This window comes from Pan troglodytes, chromosome 12, assembly GCF_028858775.2.
Source record: "Pan troglodytes isolate AG18354 chromosome 12, NHGRI_mPanTro3-v2.0_pri, whole genome shotgun sequence".
Lineage (NCBI taxonomy): Eukaryota > Metazoa > Chordata > Mammalia > Primates > Hominidae > Pan > Pan troglodytes.
This window is the reverse complement of record NC_072410.2, coordinates 102,141,262-102,158,305: the sequence shown is the minus strand read 5'-3', so window position 1 is coordinate 102,158,305 and position 17,044 is coordinate 102,141,262. Positions and strand designations below refer to the sequence as shown.

General features: G+C 37.1%; 1 protein-coding gene across 11 annotated transcripts in view; it reads right to left on the bottom strand.

The window, feature by feature from the left end:
• The window catches only part of LDAH (lipid droplet associated hydrolase), a 139,056-nt gene that overhangs the window by 36,086 nt on the left and 85,926 nt on the right, over positions 1-17,044 (bottom strand). The window contains exon 6 of one of the 11 annotated variants that reach the window (XM_063789245.1): positions 5,431-5,538. The exons of the other annotated variants lie outside the window; for them this stretch is intronic. Coding sequence (XP_063645315.1) covers positions 5,471-5,538 — 68 coding nt within the window. The 3' untranslated portion in view covers positions 5,431-5,470. Of the gene's footprint in view, positions 1-5,430; positions 5,539-17,044 lie in introns of those variants that run through there. 11 annotated transcript variants of the gene reach the window in all.

Sequence of the window (17,044 nt, the reverse complement as noted above, 5' to 3'; positions counted from 1 at the left end):
GTATTAGAAGTCCTAGATAGAGCAATTGGGCAAGAGAAAGAAACAAAGAGTATCCAAACTGGAAAGGAAGAAGTCAAATTAACCTTGTTTGCAGATGACATGATCTTTTATTTAGTAAAACCTAAAGACTCCAACAAAAAACTCTCAGAACTGATAAATAAAGATAGTAAAGTTGCAGGATACAAAATCAACATACAAAAATCAGCAGTGTTTATATATGTTTACAGTGATCAATCTGAAAAAGTAATCAAGAAAGCAATCCTATTTACAATAGCTACTAAAAAATACCTAGGAATAAATTTAACAAAAGAAGTGAATTTAACAAAAGAAGTTTTTCTTTATAAGGAAAACTATAAAACACTGATGAAAGAAATGGAAAGGACACACACACAAAGGAAAAGATATCCCATGCTCATGGATTGGAAGGGTTAATATCATTGAAAAGTTATATGACCCAAAGCAATCTACACATTCAATGCAATCTCTATCAAAATACTAATGACATGCTTCACAGAAATGGAAAAAACAATCCTAAAATTTGTATGGAATCCCAAAAGATGCCGAATTGCTAAGGAATCCTAAGGAAAGGAAAAAACAAAAACAAAAAAACAAAGCTGGAAGCATCATACTACCTGACTTTAAATCATGCTACAAAGCTATAGTAATTAAATCAACATGATACTGGCATAAAAGCAGACACAGACCAATGGAATGTAATAGAGAACTCAGAAATAAATCAGTATACTTACAGCCAACTTGTTTTCAACAAAGGCACTAAGAACACACATTGGGGAAAGGATAGTCTCTCTAATAAACATTATTGAAACTAGATATCCATATGCAGAAGAATGAAGCTAGATCGATCCTATCTTTTACCATATACAAAAATCAACTCAAATGGATTAAAGACTTTAATAGGACATGAAACTACTAAAAGAAAACATTAGGGGGAATGCTACAGGACATTGGTCTGGGGAAAGTTTTTTTTGGGTAAGACCTCAAAAACACAGGCAACAAAAGCGAAAAACAGACAAATGGGATTACACCAAGCTAAAAAGCTACACATAGAAAAGTAAACAATCAACAAAGTGAAGAAACAGTCTACAGCATGGGAGAAAATATTTGCAAACTATCCATCTAACAAGGGATTAATAACCAGGATATTTAGGGAACTCAAACAACTCAATAGCATGATGACAAATAATCTGAATAAAACATGGATCAAAGACCTGAATAGACATTTCTCAAAGGAAGACATACAAATGGCCAACAAGGACATAAAAAATGCTCAGCATCACTATCAGGAAAATGCAAATCAAAACCAAGACTACAAATTAAGTTCACTGTATACTGCTTGGGTGATGGGTGGACCAAAATCTCACAAATCACCACTAAAAAACTTACTCATGTAACCAAATACCACCTGTTCCCCAAAATCTATGGAAATAAAACATTAAAAACAAACCAACAAACAAAAAAAACCCCCACAATTAGGTGTCATCTCACCCCAGTTAGAGTGGCTATCAAGAAAAAGACAAAAAATAACAAATGCTGATGAGGATGCAGAGAAAGGGGAATACCTGGAAACTGTTGGGAATGTAAAGTAGTATAGCCATTATGGAAAACAGTTTAGAGTTTCCTCAAAAAACTAAAACTAGAACTACCACATAGTTCAGTTCAGCAATCCCACTGATGGGTCTATATCCAAAAGAAAGGAAATCAGTGTATCAAAGAGGTATCTGCATTCCCATGCTTATTGCAGCACTGTTCACAGTACCCAAGATACTAATGAATTTAAGTGTCCATCAGTTGGTGAATGGATAAAGAAAATGTGGTATATACACATAATGGAATATTATTCAGCCATAAAAAGAATGAAATCCTGTCATTTGCAGAAAAATGGATGGGATCGGAGGTTATTATGTTAAGTGAAAACCAGGCACAGAAAGACAAATATTGCATGTTCTCATTCCTATGTGGGAGCTAAAAAGTGAATCTTATGGCTGGGCACGGTGGCTCACACCTGTAATCCCAGCACTTTGGGAGGCCTAAGCAGGCGGATCACCTGAGGTCAGGAGTTTGAGACCAGCCTGGCCAACATGGTGAAACCGTCTCTACTAAAAATGCAAAAATTAGCTGAGCGTGGTGGTGTGCGCCTGCAATTCTGGCCACTGGTGGGGGAAGGTGGGAGAGAGGAGAATTGCTTAAACCCGGGAGGCAGAGTTTGCAGTGAGCCAAGATTGCGCCACTGTACTCCAGCCTGGGCGACAGAATGAGACCGTCTCAAAAAAAAAAAAAGTGAATCTCACAGGGGTAGACAGTAGAATGGTCACTACCAGAGGCTTAGAAAGGAAGCGGGGTGGAACAGATGAGAGAAATTGGTTAAGGGGTACAAAAACAGAATCAGATATAAGAAATAAGTTCCTGTATTTGATAATGCAGTGGGAAAATTATAGTAATTGTATATTTCAAAATAGCGAGAAGAGAAGAATTGTAATGTTCTCAAAACAAAGATAAATATTTGAAGAGATGGATACCCCATTTACCCTAATCTGATCCTAACACAGTGTATACAGGTATTCAAATGTCACATGTACCCTAAAATATGTACAACTATTATGTAATCAATGAAAAAGAACAATCTCAAAATATTTTTTAGAAAACCTTAACACCATCAGATGGCACTATATACCTACTAGATGGACCCAAATTACAAAACATAGCAAAAACGAAAAACACAGACAATACCAAGTGTTGGTGAGCAAATGAAGCAACATAAACTAATATATTGCTGGTGGGAGTACACACTGGTACAACCACTTTGGAAACCATTTAGTATTGTCTTCTGAAGCTAAACATATGCATACCATATGACCTCTGCATTTCCTTTCTGGATGGACCCAAGAGAAATATGTGCATAAGTTCACTGAAAGGCAAGCATAAAAATGCTCTTGACAGTATTATTTTTAGTAGTACCACATTGGAAACAACCCAAGTATTCATCAATCATAGAATAAATAAATACACTGTAGTGCATTCATCCAGTGGAAAAGTATTTAGTAATAAAAATGAAATAATTAAAGTTGCATGCAACATACAATGTTGACTGAGAGAAGTCAGACACAAACAAGTATACATTATATAATTCCAGTTATTTAAAGTCCAAAACCAGGTACATCTAGATGTTAGTAGTAGTTACATTTGGGAAAATGGAGTAAGTGAGATGGGCAGAAGCATAAGGGGGTCTTCTGAGACTCGGGTAATGGTGATTCTTGAGTGAGTGGCAGTTAATAGACGTTTGTTTTGTGATAATTCATGAAGGGATACATTTATGTTTTAAGTACTTTGTTGTCATTCTTAAATTAAAAAAAAACTTAAAAATTCAAATAATTTGTAAGGAGTCCTATTTTCTGAAAGTAAATTTTTTCATCAGGGAATGTACTCCATCCCACCTTTATTCCTACCCTTATTTATTTCTTGGTAATTTCCTATCTAAGCATATATTTTTTTTAATAGAACACCAGCTTCTTTTCCAGTAATTGCTCCAAGGAAGCCATCTTTGTCATTCCTCAGAAATGCTCATAATACAACATAGTGGTCAGAAATAATAATACCAAATAGAAGTGTAATTTCCTAAGTGGAAAACACATTTCTCTTGGCAATGACTGTCAACAGCATTCCTGGAAATCCAGCAGAACTCAGAATTTCAAGCACTACAGTGAAGGAAATGTCTAGTAGCAGTAGTAATGGAAACAAAAACATGAAGGAAAGAGAATGATTTGGAAGAATGTTAATTCTTTACTTTTGCTCCATTACAAATCTAAACACAGGTATAAAAAAGACTAATTGAAGAGTCTAATGTTATTTACTAACATTATTTTCTAAGATTTGCTTAATGTCCAAAAATTACTATACAACTTTAACTTATGCTGGCTAAAAGGTTTGAAATAGCCGAGTGAGGGCTAAAGCTGGAAGACCAATAGGGCATTCATCTCACAGGTCAAATGTTATCACCCAATTCTCCAAGTACACATAATCCATAACAGAAGGCTGCCTTCTAATTGCCTATCCTGGTGCCATTTTGTCTGTCTGGAAAAATCCCAACTCACCTTCAAGTCCAAATTCATTCATCTTCTCCTCTGTTACTTATCTAGGTATTAATAGAACTGATCTCTCCTTTCTCATTACCATTCATACCTTGTATCTGATTTATGATAGCCCTTACTATGATATATTAAAATTCTTCATATTTTTTCTCTTCTACTCCACTGTAAGTAACTTAAGGGCAGGAACTATATTTCATTCATTATTCTCTCCAGTGCTTATCTGAACAGTTAGCTCACAGCAGGTATCAGTAAGGAAGGGTTGTTAAGTGAAATAAATGGGAAGAGACTGACAGAGAAGGTTACTCAGCTAGTGTTTTGGAAAGCGGGGTGGGGAGGAAGTGGTCCAAGAGCTGACATCATGATGGAGGCCAGAACTAGAGGCTGAAGCACACTGACACTGGTAAGCCAAGCTGGCAGGTACTGGTATAAAAGTGAGATGAATAATTGAAGGCCAGAGTACAAGTCTAACAGCTCCTGTTGGGACTAGTCAGAAACTAGGCCACATACACACTAGTTATAAGAGCCAGAGACAATGTAGAGGCAATTTAAACCACAACTAATCATAAAATGGAAGGTGATGCATAAATAGTTTTCTAAAGTAGAACTTTAGAAAACTAGAACTGCAAGGTGGCAAGCCAAGTTGTGCTGCTGTTTTGGTGGTACGTAGCCTAGTACCACTAGTATGATTCATATTAGAATGCCCCAGTTTGTTTGGCTTTGCCATTATTGAGGAGAGGGACTTGCTGGTACTGAAGCAAGGGGAATTACAGGAGATGGGCATGGTTTCATTAGGACAGGTGAATTTGGGAGGTAGGAAATCAACCATTGTGGGTGTATATACTGTAATATATTTGTGAGTTTTACTCTTGGTCTATGGTGACTGAGATACTACTTCTAGTCACTTTGATCTTATTTAAAAGGTCTGACAGATTCTACATGTCCAAAATATACCACCACGTTTACAAGGAAAAATCAATTTTTTAAAGTACTCATGAAAAGGTTTGACAGGTTAGGAAAAGGCTTTGGTAGATTCAGCACCATGATGGGGGGTGGCTGAGGAGAATAATCATTAGTAAGCCCATTAATACCGATGAAATGCCAAACATTTTAAAACTCCCTTTAAAATAAAAAATACAATAATCTTGGGAGCTGAGATGAGCTCTACTGTGGATGGGTACTTATTTAGACAAGATTTGAAGAAGACCTGTCACAATTAAGAAACAAACGGTAGACCTCAGTGTGAGCTTATCTTGCCAAGGGTTACAACGCCTGAAGGCATTCTGCAGGAACATGGCAACGATGGATTTTAGTTATGGTGGACTGACTGTCTTACCTCAGTGTTTGGTAGGTGGGCTATTCTGAGATTAAGTCCATGGATGTTGAATCTCAAGACCATCTTGCAGTGTGGATGTAGTAGACGCAATGTAACTACCTAAAAGCCAACAAAAATTTTCATTTCCTTTGATTGACTCTACTGAGTCATGGGGAAATCAAAACATATGGCTTTTCTCTATTCCTCAGAGTAAGGGATATTTTGGCTACTAATCTAAAAGTTCCTAGGGAGGACATTCTCTTTTTAAATAAGCCAAAGCCTAATCAGGAGTAGGCCTTTTGCCTTTCTCCCCTTTCCCTTTCTTTCTGGCTGAATGTTATTAGACATGAGGTCTGGAGTTGCAGGAGCCATGATGTGACCATGAGATGATGACCACAAGGATAAAGGTTTATGTGATGTGCAAAGGACAACAGAGTAGAAACACATGACCCATGTCCCAGATGGCACTGTTGAGATGTTATTTACCTCTGGACTGCCTATGCCTGGATTTCTTGGCACATGAGAAAAATAGATCCCTATCTGTTTAGGCCACTGTAATTTGGTTTTCTGTTATCTATAGTCAAACTCAATCCCAGATGATAAAAGTGAATAGAAATAGGGCCTTTGAATATTCTGGGTGTTTTTGGTCACAGCACAAGGGCTGATGTGCTTAACTGCCTATCAGGCTCTGGTACTTGAGTGGGGGAGAAAGTGGCATCTGCACATATCCAGGGCTTGCCTGAGAGGAGGCAGGGTAGGAGCTGACTGAAAAAGAGCCTTTCTCAGGAAAGCTCCTCCTAGCACATATTCTGACTATTCCTGAGGCTGGCAAGATGTGCTGAGTGTAGGGAAGTTAGGAAGGTTCAAGTCAAGCAGGGCTGTGTGGGAACAAAATTTAGGGTTGAGGACAAGCTGCAAGATTAGAAGATTCTGGAGACATGAGCAGCCCCACATGCCAACACAGCTGTAGGCAGAGTAAGGCTGGGTACTCAGAAAGGCTATACCAGCAGCGTTTGTCAAAAGGTTAAGTAGGACCAGATAGTCTTAGAAACCCAGATGAAACCTTCTTCCAAGGGAAAATTCTTCAGCGGTTATTTATTTATTTCCAGGTTGTTTTCCACCTTTCCAATGGTGCCAAGTTGCAACAAAGTGAAAACTAGACCTAAAAAAATAATTCTCCCATTCTAAACTTTCTGCATAATTTGGAGAAATGTTTCGTAGTCAACATAGTTTATTATGTATTTCTCTATAAGCCAGGACTGTGGTCATTACAATAATCAATTTAGTCTGCAAACAGATCATCTTACCTAAGTGACACTGAGTTCACCAAAGTGAAAAACAACTGGAGGTGTTGTATGATTTTAAAAAATAATGCAACTTTTTAGACTGGTGTTAATTTTGAAATATAAAAATTTCTTTAGAAAAAATAAGATATTCATTGCGCTATTAACTTCTAAACCAGAGATTATATCCTAGTACCACACTAATCACCTCTTGTCCTAAATCCTAATACTGACCGAAAAACAAAAACAAAAACAAAAACAAACAAAAAAATCTTTTCCCTCATTCCTGAATTTTAGGTTATACTTGCATGAATCATTAAAAGCTGCAGTTGGGGCCAGGCATGGCGGCCCACACCTATAATCTCAGCACTGTGGGAGGCCAAGGTGGAGGACTGCTTGAGGCCTGGAGTTTGAGACTAGCTTGGCCAACATAGCAAGAACCTGTCTCTAATATAAATAAATAAATAAAAGCCACAGTTGGGTTTTATAAACAGATTTTCATAAGCTGCTCAGATAAATGAAAGAATAGGTAACATGAGAGTCTGGTTTCGTCTTACTCAAAAATTATTCTGGGATTGAGTTAAAAATATTCTAGAAGAAATTTATGATTCTTTAGTGATGCAAATGCTTATGTTGTCATCTCATTTAATAGTTCATTTTATATCTTAAAAAGTTAATTCCATATTAAGGGAAGAAAAAATTATGAAAATTTATTTTACAAGAATATATTCAACAAAGTAATGTAATCTACCAGAAATTCCCTATGTCTCTGTGCTATGTTTTTCTAGTTAGGCAACTGAAAGGAAATAAAATATCAATTTGGCCTAACTAACGAAAAGACCCTAGAATATTTTTTAAAGTTAATTATTTTGACTTGCTATACTGCTGAACTAAGACATATTTTCTTTTAGCTTTGATCAGAAAATCAACTTAGCTGTCTCAGTGAAAAGCCTATTTTTCATGAAGTGGAAGAACATCTAAAGAAAATACAGAGTAGCAAACATTCCAGAATTAAAACTGAAGAAAAAATCCATATATCTTCTTTAAAAATAACATTTAAAACAACCTAGTTAACAAAATGACATTGATGAACACTGTGGTAAAGTTTATAATGTACGCTAACTGATGTAGGGCTACTCTTCTCTGAATGCTGGATAGGAAATGACATTTCACTCACTCATACTAGAGAAGAACGCTAATGCCCCAGAACTCAAGCCTACAGGAAAGGATGTGCCATCTTTGCCAAAAGGGCAGCAGGATTTGAAATATTTGAATATTTTGGTTCCTAGAATTTTTCAGAGCTTACAACAACACAACAAAAATGTGTATATAAACTAAAGGATACAGAAAACCAGTTTCTATCTAGATAGGGCAGGATTTATTATCCACTGCTTGGACTAGCAAACTTCCTCCATTTGTTTCCGTAAGATTTCTGCTGAAGCACAGACATTACATAATCTGCAAACACTGCAAAGCCTCCTAAAAGGCATGCTGGCAGGTTAAAAGGTCGTTGTCTGGATGACAGTCAAGCCACAGAGAAACAGGTCTGTGGGGGCCAGGGGGAAATATCCAGCTGGACCAGATTCCCAGCTGGGAATGATCTCTGACCTGATCTTCTTTTCCCTTGATAACCCCTCTCTTCGTGTAACCATGAAAATTATGCCGATGCAAGTAGCTGGTATGAACATCAGTTATGTCCACTATTCATGGAGTATAAACTCTAGCAGAGCCCACTAATCATCTCCCAAAGTCTTCTGTTGAGTGTTGCTCTCTCTCAGTTGGGACTTTCTCTTTGTGGGAAGCAAGGTACTAGGAATCACCATAGTGATGGTGAGGGCAAGCCTGGGCGAAGGCAGCTTCTGTGAGGGTTATTGAAAGAGGAGGCAGGGGTGGCACTGCAGATCTAGAGGGAAGAGGCTGGCTACTAGGAAGTGAACTATGAACCCAAGCAGGGAATGAACCAATAACCCAAAGAAGAAAGAAGACAGGTAACTAACTACTGCCTCATTTTTCTTTACCCAAGGTTACACACACTGGGTAGGTTATGGGGGAAAAAAAAAATCAGAGACCACTGAAGTAGTAGTTATTTGGCTATCAGAAGGCCAGATTAGAGCCAAGGGATTAAAAGATCAGAAAAGGAAAGGATGTAAGAAATAGGAGGACTGTGCTCCAAAAATTTGTTTGCTAGTTTGTTATTTAGAACAGAGATGAACAAATGTAGCTGAATGTTCAGTCTGATTTACAAAATGTATTTCATATATCAGGGTTGTGTGAGAAAGGAAGCCCAGGGTTCTTCAAGCAACAATGTAGTATAAAACTCTGGTTGCCTTGGATTGGGGAGGGAAATATGTCTTATGCCTAAACTGTCTTGCTCCCTGCTGCCTAAACTTCAGTCTCCTGGAAGATGCAGTAGGAGGTCAATTATTGCAATTAAAAGGAAGAGTCCTTTCTTTCAAGTGCAGCTTTTGGAGCCTACTTCTCCGGAAGTGTATATAACTCTGATGCAGAAAAAGTGGAAAATACCTTTACATAATTTCCTGTTTTAATTAAAAACATTAAGCACTTGATTATATGTTATATGTGACATATTATGTATTCAGTAAATATACCGTTAAGAATAATTTGTCATAGCTAGACTTTTCATATATAAATTTAAAAAATGTATAAAATTTATATCCCATGTCCTGATTTGGGTTTAGAAAATATTTCTAAAGAGGCATAAGTACAGCTGCATATCTAATGGTGTCCTCAGCCCTAGGACTCTGGGTCCTCAACCTTCTCAATGTCTCAAGGACAAGGAGCTCCTAATTCAGGCCGTCAGGATGAGGGGAACACCTATCCCAGGGAGGAAAGTGATATCCCTAGCTGGAGAATGCTTTTTGTTTTTAATTCAACTTTTATTTTAAGATAGTTGTAGATTTACATGCAGGTGTAAGAAATAATATAGAGAAATCCATGTACCTTTTACCCAGTTTCTCCCATGGTAATATCTTGCAAAACCACAGTATAATGTTACAGCCAGGATATGTATGTATGTATTTTTTAAAGAGACAGGGTCTTCCTCTGTTGCCCAGGCTGAAGTGCAGTGGTGCAATCACAGCTCGCTGTAACCTTGAACTCCTAGGCTCAAGCGATCCTCCTGCCTCAACCTCCCAAGTAGCCAGGACTACAGGTGTGTGCCACCATGCCTAGCTAAATTTTCATCTTTAATTTTTAACCCCTGGCAACCACTAATCTGTTCTTCATTTCTATAATGTTATCATTTCAAGAATGCTATATAAATGGAATCACGCAGTATGTAATCCTTAAGGGTTGCTTTTTTTCACTGAGCATAATTCTCTGGAGATGGACACAGGTTGCTGTGTGTATTAAAAGTCTGTTCCTTTTTATTATCAAGTAGAATTCCATGGTATGGCTTTACCACAGTTTGTTTAATAATTTACCCATTGAAAATACCTCTGGGTTGTTTCCAGTTTTTGGCTATTATGAATAAAACTACAATAAACATTCATATACAGGTTTTTCTCTGAACACCAGTTTTCACATATCAGGGATGAATGCCTAGGAGTGTAACTGCTGGGTCATAGGGTAGCTGCGTGTTTAGGTTTTTAACTGTCAAACTGCTTTCCAGAGTGGGTGCACCATTTTACATTATCAGCAGCAATGTATGAGTGATCCAGTTTCTCTGCATCCTTACCAGCATTTATGGTTGCTAATTTTTTTTATTTTAGCCATTCTGATAGGTGTGTAATCATATCTCACTGTGATCACACCCAGCTAGTCTTTGCCTAGTCCTAGATCCTGATCCTGAATATTTTCTCCCTTTTTTCTAAAAGGACTGTAGTTTTAAGATTTATATTAAAATTCATGGCTCATTTAGAGTTAATCTTTTTATAAGGTGTAAGGTTTACAGTTTAGGTTGAGGTTCATTTCCTTCCTTCCTTTCTTCTTCTTCTTCTTCTTTTTTTCTTTTGGCCTAAGAAGAGCCAAGTGCTCCAGCAACATTGTTGAAATGGCAATTGCTCTTTTATCAAATTGCTTTTGCCCTCTTGTCAAAAATCAGTTGGGCACATTTGTGTGGGTCTATTTCTAGGTTCTCTTCTCTGTTCCATTGATTTATGTATTAATCCCTTTATCAATATCACAAAGTTTTTATTACTGTAGCTACATAATAAATCTTGCAACCAGACAGACTCACTCCTTCCACTTTATTCTTCTTTTACAAAACTGTCTTAGTAATTCTTATTCCTTTGCCTTTCCAAATACATTTTAGAATAATCATGTCGACAGCTACAAAAAAATCTTGCTCGGATTTTGATAGCAACTATGTTTAATATGCATATCAATTTAGGAAGAATTGACATCTGATATGGTTTGGATTTGTGTCCTCACCCAAATCTCATGTCCTCAATGTAATCCCCAATGTTGGAGGTAGGACCTGGTGAGAGGTAACTGAATCATGGGGATGGTTTCTCATGACTTAACACCATCCCCCTTGGTGCTGTTATAGAAATAATGATGGAGTTATCTCACGATCTGGTTGTTTAAAGTGTGTGGCACCTCCCCCACTTGTCTTTCTCAGTCCCGCTCCTCCCATGTTAGACGCCTGCTCCCACTTTGCCTTCTGCCATGAGTAAAAGCTACTTGAGGCGTCCGCAGAAGTGGATGCCTCTTCCTGTACAGCCTATGGAACTGTGAACCAATTAAACCTCTTTTCTTTATAAATTACCCAGTGTGAGAGTGCATTAATACATGTTTACTATGTTGAGTCTTCCAATCCATGAACACTGTATGTCTCTCCATTTACTTAGGTCTTCTTTTGTTTCTTTATTAATAGTCATCATTTTCAGCATATAATTATGTATATGTTTTTCTAAATTTATGCCTAACAATTTAATTTTTCTGACTGGCTAAAAATGTACATTATATTTTAAATTTTGGTTTCTATTGCTAGTGTATGCAAATAATATTGACTTTTGTGCTTATCTTGTATCCTGTGACATTGTTGAACTTGTATTAATTCTCAAAGTTTGTTTTTGGTAGATTCCTTGGGATTGTCATTTTTTTCTTTTAGTTTTTTTTTTTTTTTAATCATTTGATATATTTTTATTCCCTGGCAGAGCCACAGAACCATCCTTGGGATTTTCTCTACAGACAATCATGCCATCTACAAACGAGATTAATTTCTTCTCTTCTGATCTGTATATCTTTTATTTCCTTGCCTTACCTTACTGGACTGACTAGAACGTCCAGCACTATGTTGAATAAGAGTGCTGAGAGCAGACATCTTTGCTTGTTTCTAGTCTTAGAAGAAAAGCATTCAAAATATTTTTTTTTCTCTGCATCAGTTGATAGAATCATGTGGTTTATCTTCTTTAGCCTGTTAATATGTTAGATTATATTAATGGATTTTTGAATATTATACTAGCTTGCATCCCTGGAATAAATCACATTTGGCAATAGAATAGTATATAATTCTTTTTATATATTGCTGAATTCTGTTTGCTAATATTTTATTAGAGATGTTTGTCTCTATACTCATAGGGGATACTGGCCTGTAGTTTCTTCTTTTTTTGTATTATTTTTCTCTGGTTTTGATATTAGATAATACTAGCTTCAAAAAGTGAATTGGGATGTGTTCCCTCCTATTTTCTATTTAAAAAATAGGTAGAATTGTGTTAATATTTCTTTAAACATTAGGTATAGTTCTTCAGTGAAATCATCTGAGCCTCTAAATGTCTTTTTTTGGAAGTTTTAAAATTACAAATTGAGTTTCCTTCAAAGTTATAAGGCTCTTCAAATGGTCTATTTCATCTTGGATGAGTTGTGGTAGTGTGTCCACATTTGAGGAATTGGTTTATTTCATTCCAGTTGTCAAATTTATATGCGTAGAGTTGTTCACAGTAGCCTTTATTATCCTTTTGATGGGTGCAGGCTCTATGGTGATATTTTCTATTTCATTTCTGATATTGGTAATTTGTGTCTTCAGCTGTTTTTTCTTTGTCAGTCTTGCTGGGGGTTTGCCAGTTTTATTACTCTTTCAAAGTAGCCGCTTTCTTCTTCCATTGATTTTCTCTATTGTTTTTGTTTTCAATTTTTTTTGTAGAGACAGGGTCTCACTATGTTGCCTAGGCTGGTCTCAAACTCCTGGCCTTAAGCAAACCTCCTGCCTCAGCCTTCCAAAGTGCTGGCATTCTAGATGTGAGCCACTGCTCCTAACCCTAATTTCTATTCTTGTTATTTCTTTCCTTTTCCTCCTTTTGGGTTTATTTTGCTCTTCTTTTTCTAGGTTCTTGAGGTTGAAGCTTAGGTTACTAGGACTTTTCTTCTTTTCTAATGTAATCATTTCTGACACCAGCATACATTTTTGTCTCATCACTGTTTTAGCTGTGTCCCACAAATTTTAATATGCTGTATTTTCATTTTGATTGTTTTATTATTAATTATTAATAATTTTATTCTTTTTTGAGATGCTTTCACTCTGTCACCCAGGCTGGAGTTCAGTGGCATGATCATGACTTACCGCAGCCTTGGCCTCCTGGGCTCAAGTGATCCTCCCATCTTAGCCTGCCCAAAGAAGCTGAGACTACAGGCTATACCTCCATGCCTGGCTAATTTTTTTTTTTTTTTGAGACAGGATCTTACTTCGTCTCCCAGGCTGGAGTGCAGTGTCACGATCTCGGCTCACTGCAGCCTTGACTTCCCAGGCTCAAGGGATCCTCCTGCCTCAGTCCCCCAAGTAGCCAGGACCTGTTACAGATGTGCGACACCATGCCCAGCGAATTTTTGTATTTTTAGTAGAGATGGGGTTTCATCATGTTGCCCAGGCTGGTCTTGAACTCCTGGACTCAAGTGATCTGCCTACCTTAGCCTCTCAAAGTGCTGGGATTACAGGCATGAGCCACAGTGCCTGGCCAATTTTTAAATTTTTTATAGAGACAGGGCCTCACTGTGTTGCCCTGGCTGGTCTAGAACTCCTGGGCTCAAGTGATCCTTCCATCTCAGACTCCCAAAGTGCTAGGATTACAGTTGTGAGCTATAGTTTTATTATTTACATGTAGTATTATTTGAATTTCTTTGTAATTTCCATTTTTGACTCATGAGTTGTTTAGAAGTGTGCGGTTTACTTTCCAAGTATTTAAAGATCTAACTTTTTTTATTCTGTTGCTGATTTCTAGTTTGATTCCATTGTGGTCACTGAACATACTCTGTATGGTTTCAATGATATCAACATGTTGATATCAATTCTGTTTTGGGTGGAGTGTTCTACAAATGACTATTAGGTAATTTTCTTTGCACTGAAATCTACTTTATCTGATATTAATAAAGCTATTCCTGGTTTCCTTTGCTTATAAATGTTTGCATAATGTATCTTTTCTTATCCTTTTGCTTTCAACCTACTTATATTGTTATATGTAAACTAAGACTTTTGAGGACAGCATACAATTGAGTCATGTTTTCTAATCTACCCTGCCAATTTCTTTTAATTGTATATTTAGATTTACATTCAATATAATCATGGATGATCATTTTATTATTTGTTTTCTGTTTGTTCTCTGTCATGTCTCTGAGTTCTTTTTCTGGTCTTCCAATCAATGTGTTTCTAAATATAGAATTCCATCTTGATCTATCCATGGTGGTTTTGAGTATCTATTTTGAATAGCATTTGAAATGGCTGTTCTAGGTACTACATTACATATATACATGACTTACTACTATCTACATGTGGTTACATCTTACAGTTCAAGTAAAGTGTAGAAACCTTACTTGCCATGATGTCCCTGTACCCTCCCCCATTTATAAAATCGTTCCCTAAATATTTCCTCTGTGTATGTTTAGAACCATAAGCGACAGTGCTATAATTTTTGCTTTAACTGTTAAACATAATTTAGAAATCTCAAGAGAAGAAGAAAGTTGCATTTGTCCACATTTTAACTTGTTCACTGTTCTTTCTTTTTGACGTTCCCAGATTCCTTCTTTTATCATTTCCTCTCTGTTGAGAGAACTTCCTGCAGTTATTCTTTTAGGATAGATCTAATGTTGACAAGTTCTTTTAGTTTTCCAACATTTGAGAATGCTAAATTTCCCCTTCTTTCCTGAAAGATACTTTTGCTAGATATAGAATTTTGGATTGATAGTTATTTTCATTTTGCATTTTGTCATCTTCCTTTGGGTCTCCATGGATTCTGATGAAAAACTAGCTGTCCTTCAAACAGACTTTCTTCCATGAATAATGCACCGCTTTGCTCTTCTGGCTGCTTTCAAGACATTTTCTTTGTTTTAGTTTTCAAAAGCTTGGTTATGGTGTTTTAGTGTAGATTTCTTTGGGTTTATTCTGTTTTAAATACGCTCAGCTTCTTGAATCTGTAAATTCATATCTTTTGCAAAATTTGGGAGTTTTTAACCATTATTTCTTTGAACACTTTTCCAGACCTACTCTCTATTTCTAGGACTAGTGTTATCACAAATGTCAGATCTTTCGTTGTAGTCCCACAGGTCCCCGAGGTTCTGTTCCTTTTTTTCTCCTTTTTAGTCTATTTTCTCTCTATTGGATAATTTCTATTAATCTAATCTCATATTCACTGATTCTTTCCTCTTTGTCCCCTCATTTTATTGTTGGTTCCATCCATTGAGATTTTAAATTTGTTCTAAAATTTCCACTCAGTTTTTTTTTAATCTTCGCTTTCCTAAGATTTTCTATCTTCTCATTAGTTTCAAACATGTTTATTAATTGAGCATTAAATAATTTTTATAGTGGCTGCTTTAAAGTTATTGTCAGATAATTCTAATATCTCTGTCATTTTGGTGTTGGCACTGATTTTTTTTTTCCAGTCAAGTTGAGATTTTGTTAGACAAGTGATTTGCAACTAAAACATGGACAGTTTGAGTATTATGTTACGAGATTCTGGATCTTACTTAAACTTTATGTTTTAGATGTTTTTTTCACTATGGCCACGTAGGGTAGAGTCTAAGTTACCCATTTGACTTCTGTTGACACCCAAGGGATGAAGGGGCTCCTCACAGCTGCTGGGTAGGGGAAGGAATTCTGACTCTGTACTAGGCTTCCACTGTTACCATCTTGGCTGGGACAAGTGGGGAGTCCCTTGCTACTTCTCCCCACATGACCTTTACTGATAATACGGGGGTAGTGGTGATGGTGGCCCCATTACTGCAGGGTAGTGATGAAAGTCTTCGCTCTCTACTTAGCCTCTTCTGGGACAGTACCGTAGAGCAGGGAAAGAGAGGGGGTGCTTCATTACTGCTGGGGAGAGGGTAAAGTCCACTCAATCTTTGCAGGCATGACTGGAGATGGCTGGAGTAGAGTAGAGCAGTTACTGTCTAAATGTTTCTTTTAGAAAGTATTAAAGACCAGAGGCCAGGTGCGGTGGCTCACGCCTGTAATCCCAGCATTTTGGGAGGCCAAGGCGGGTGGATCACCTGAGGTTAGGAGGTTGAGACCAGCCTGGCCAATATGGTGAAACCCCATCTCTACTAAAAATACAAAAATTAGCTGGGAGTCGTGGCAGGCACCTGTAGTTCCAACTACTTGGGAGACTGAGGCAGGAGAATTGCTTGAACCCAGGAGGCAGAGGTTGCAGTGAGCTGAGATTGAGCCACTGCACCCCAGCCTGGGTGGCAGAGTGAGACTCTGTCTCAAAAAATATATAATAATAATAATAAAGAAAGAAAGTATTGAAAACCAGAATACACTGCCGCAAAATGACTGTAGGGGACCAAAATATACCATCCCTAAAGATGTCTCTTGGGCAAAAGGATTATTTTAAACTGAGTATTTTGAGAAACTGGAGACACAGGAGAAGCTCTAAAAATGGAGAAGTTCCCTTTTTAAAGGGAAATTCCCATCTATAAAGGACATTTCCATTTGTATGGGTGTTTTCCTCTCTGTACCATGAAGGATGACTCTAAATCACCATGGACTCTATTATCAACGCAAAGGGCACTAACTTAAATCTGCACAACAAACTTTTGTCTTGTGTGCTGTGCTTTTCTTGGTCACCTCCCATTACTGACCTCCTTTCTTTGTTTTAGTTCAAGATGGTATTTAAGTCTGAACTCAGAAGCCACCTCTTTGAGATTTACTCATTTCTCTGGGTATCTCCCATGTACATATGAAATATAAATGTTAATAAATTTATACATTTTTCTTGTTAATCTGTCTTTTGTAACAAAGATCTGCCCCAAGTAAGAACTATACAAGGTAGGGAGAAGACTATTTTTTCCTACTCTATAAAACATTGCTCCTTTCCTGGTCTTTGGGCTAGAGAGAGTAGGCTTTTGTTAGGACCTTTAAAAGTCTCTACTCTTTGGTGTTTCTGGGTTGC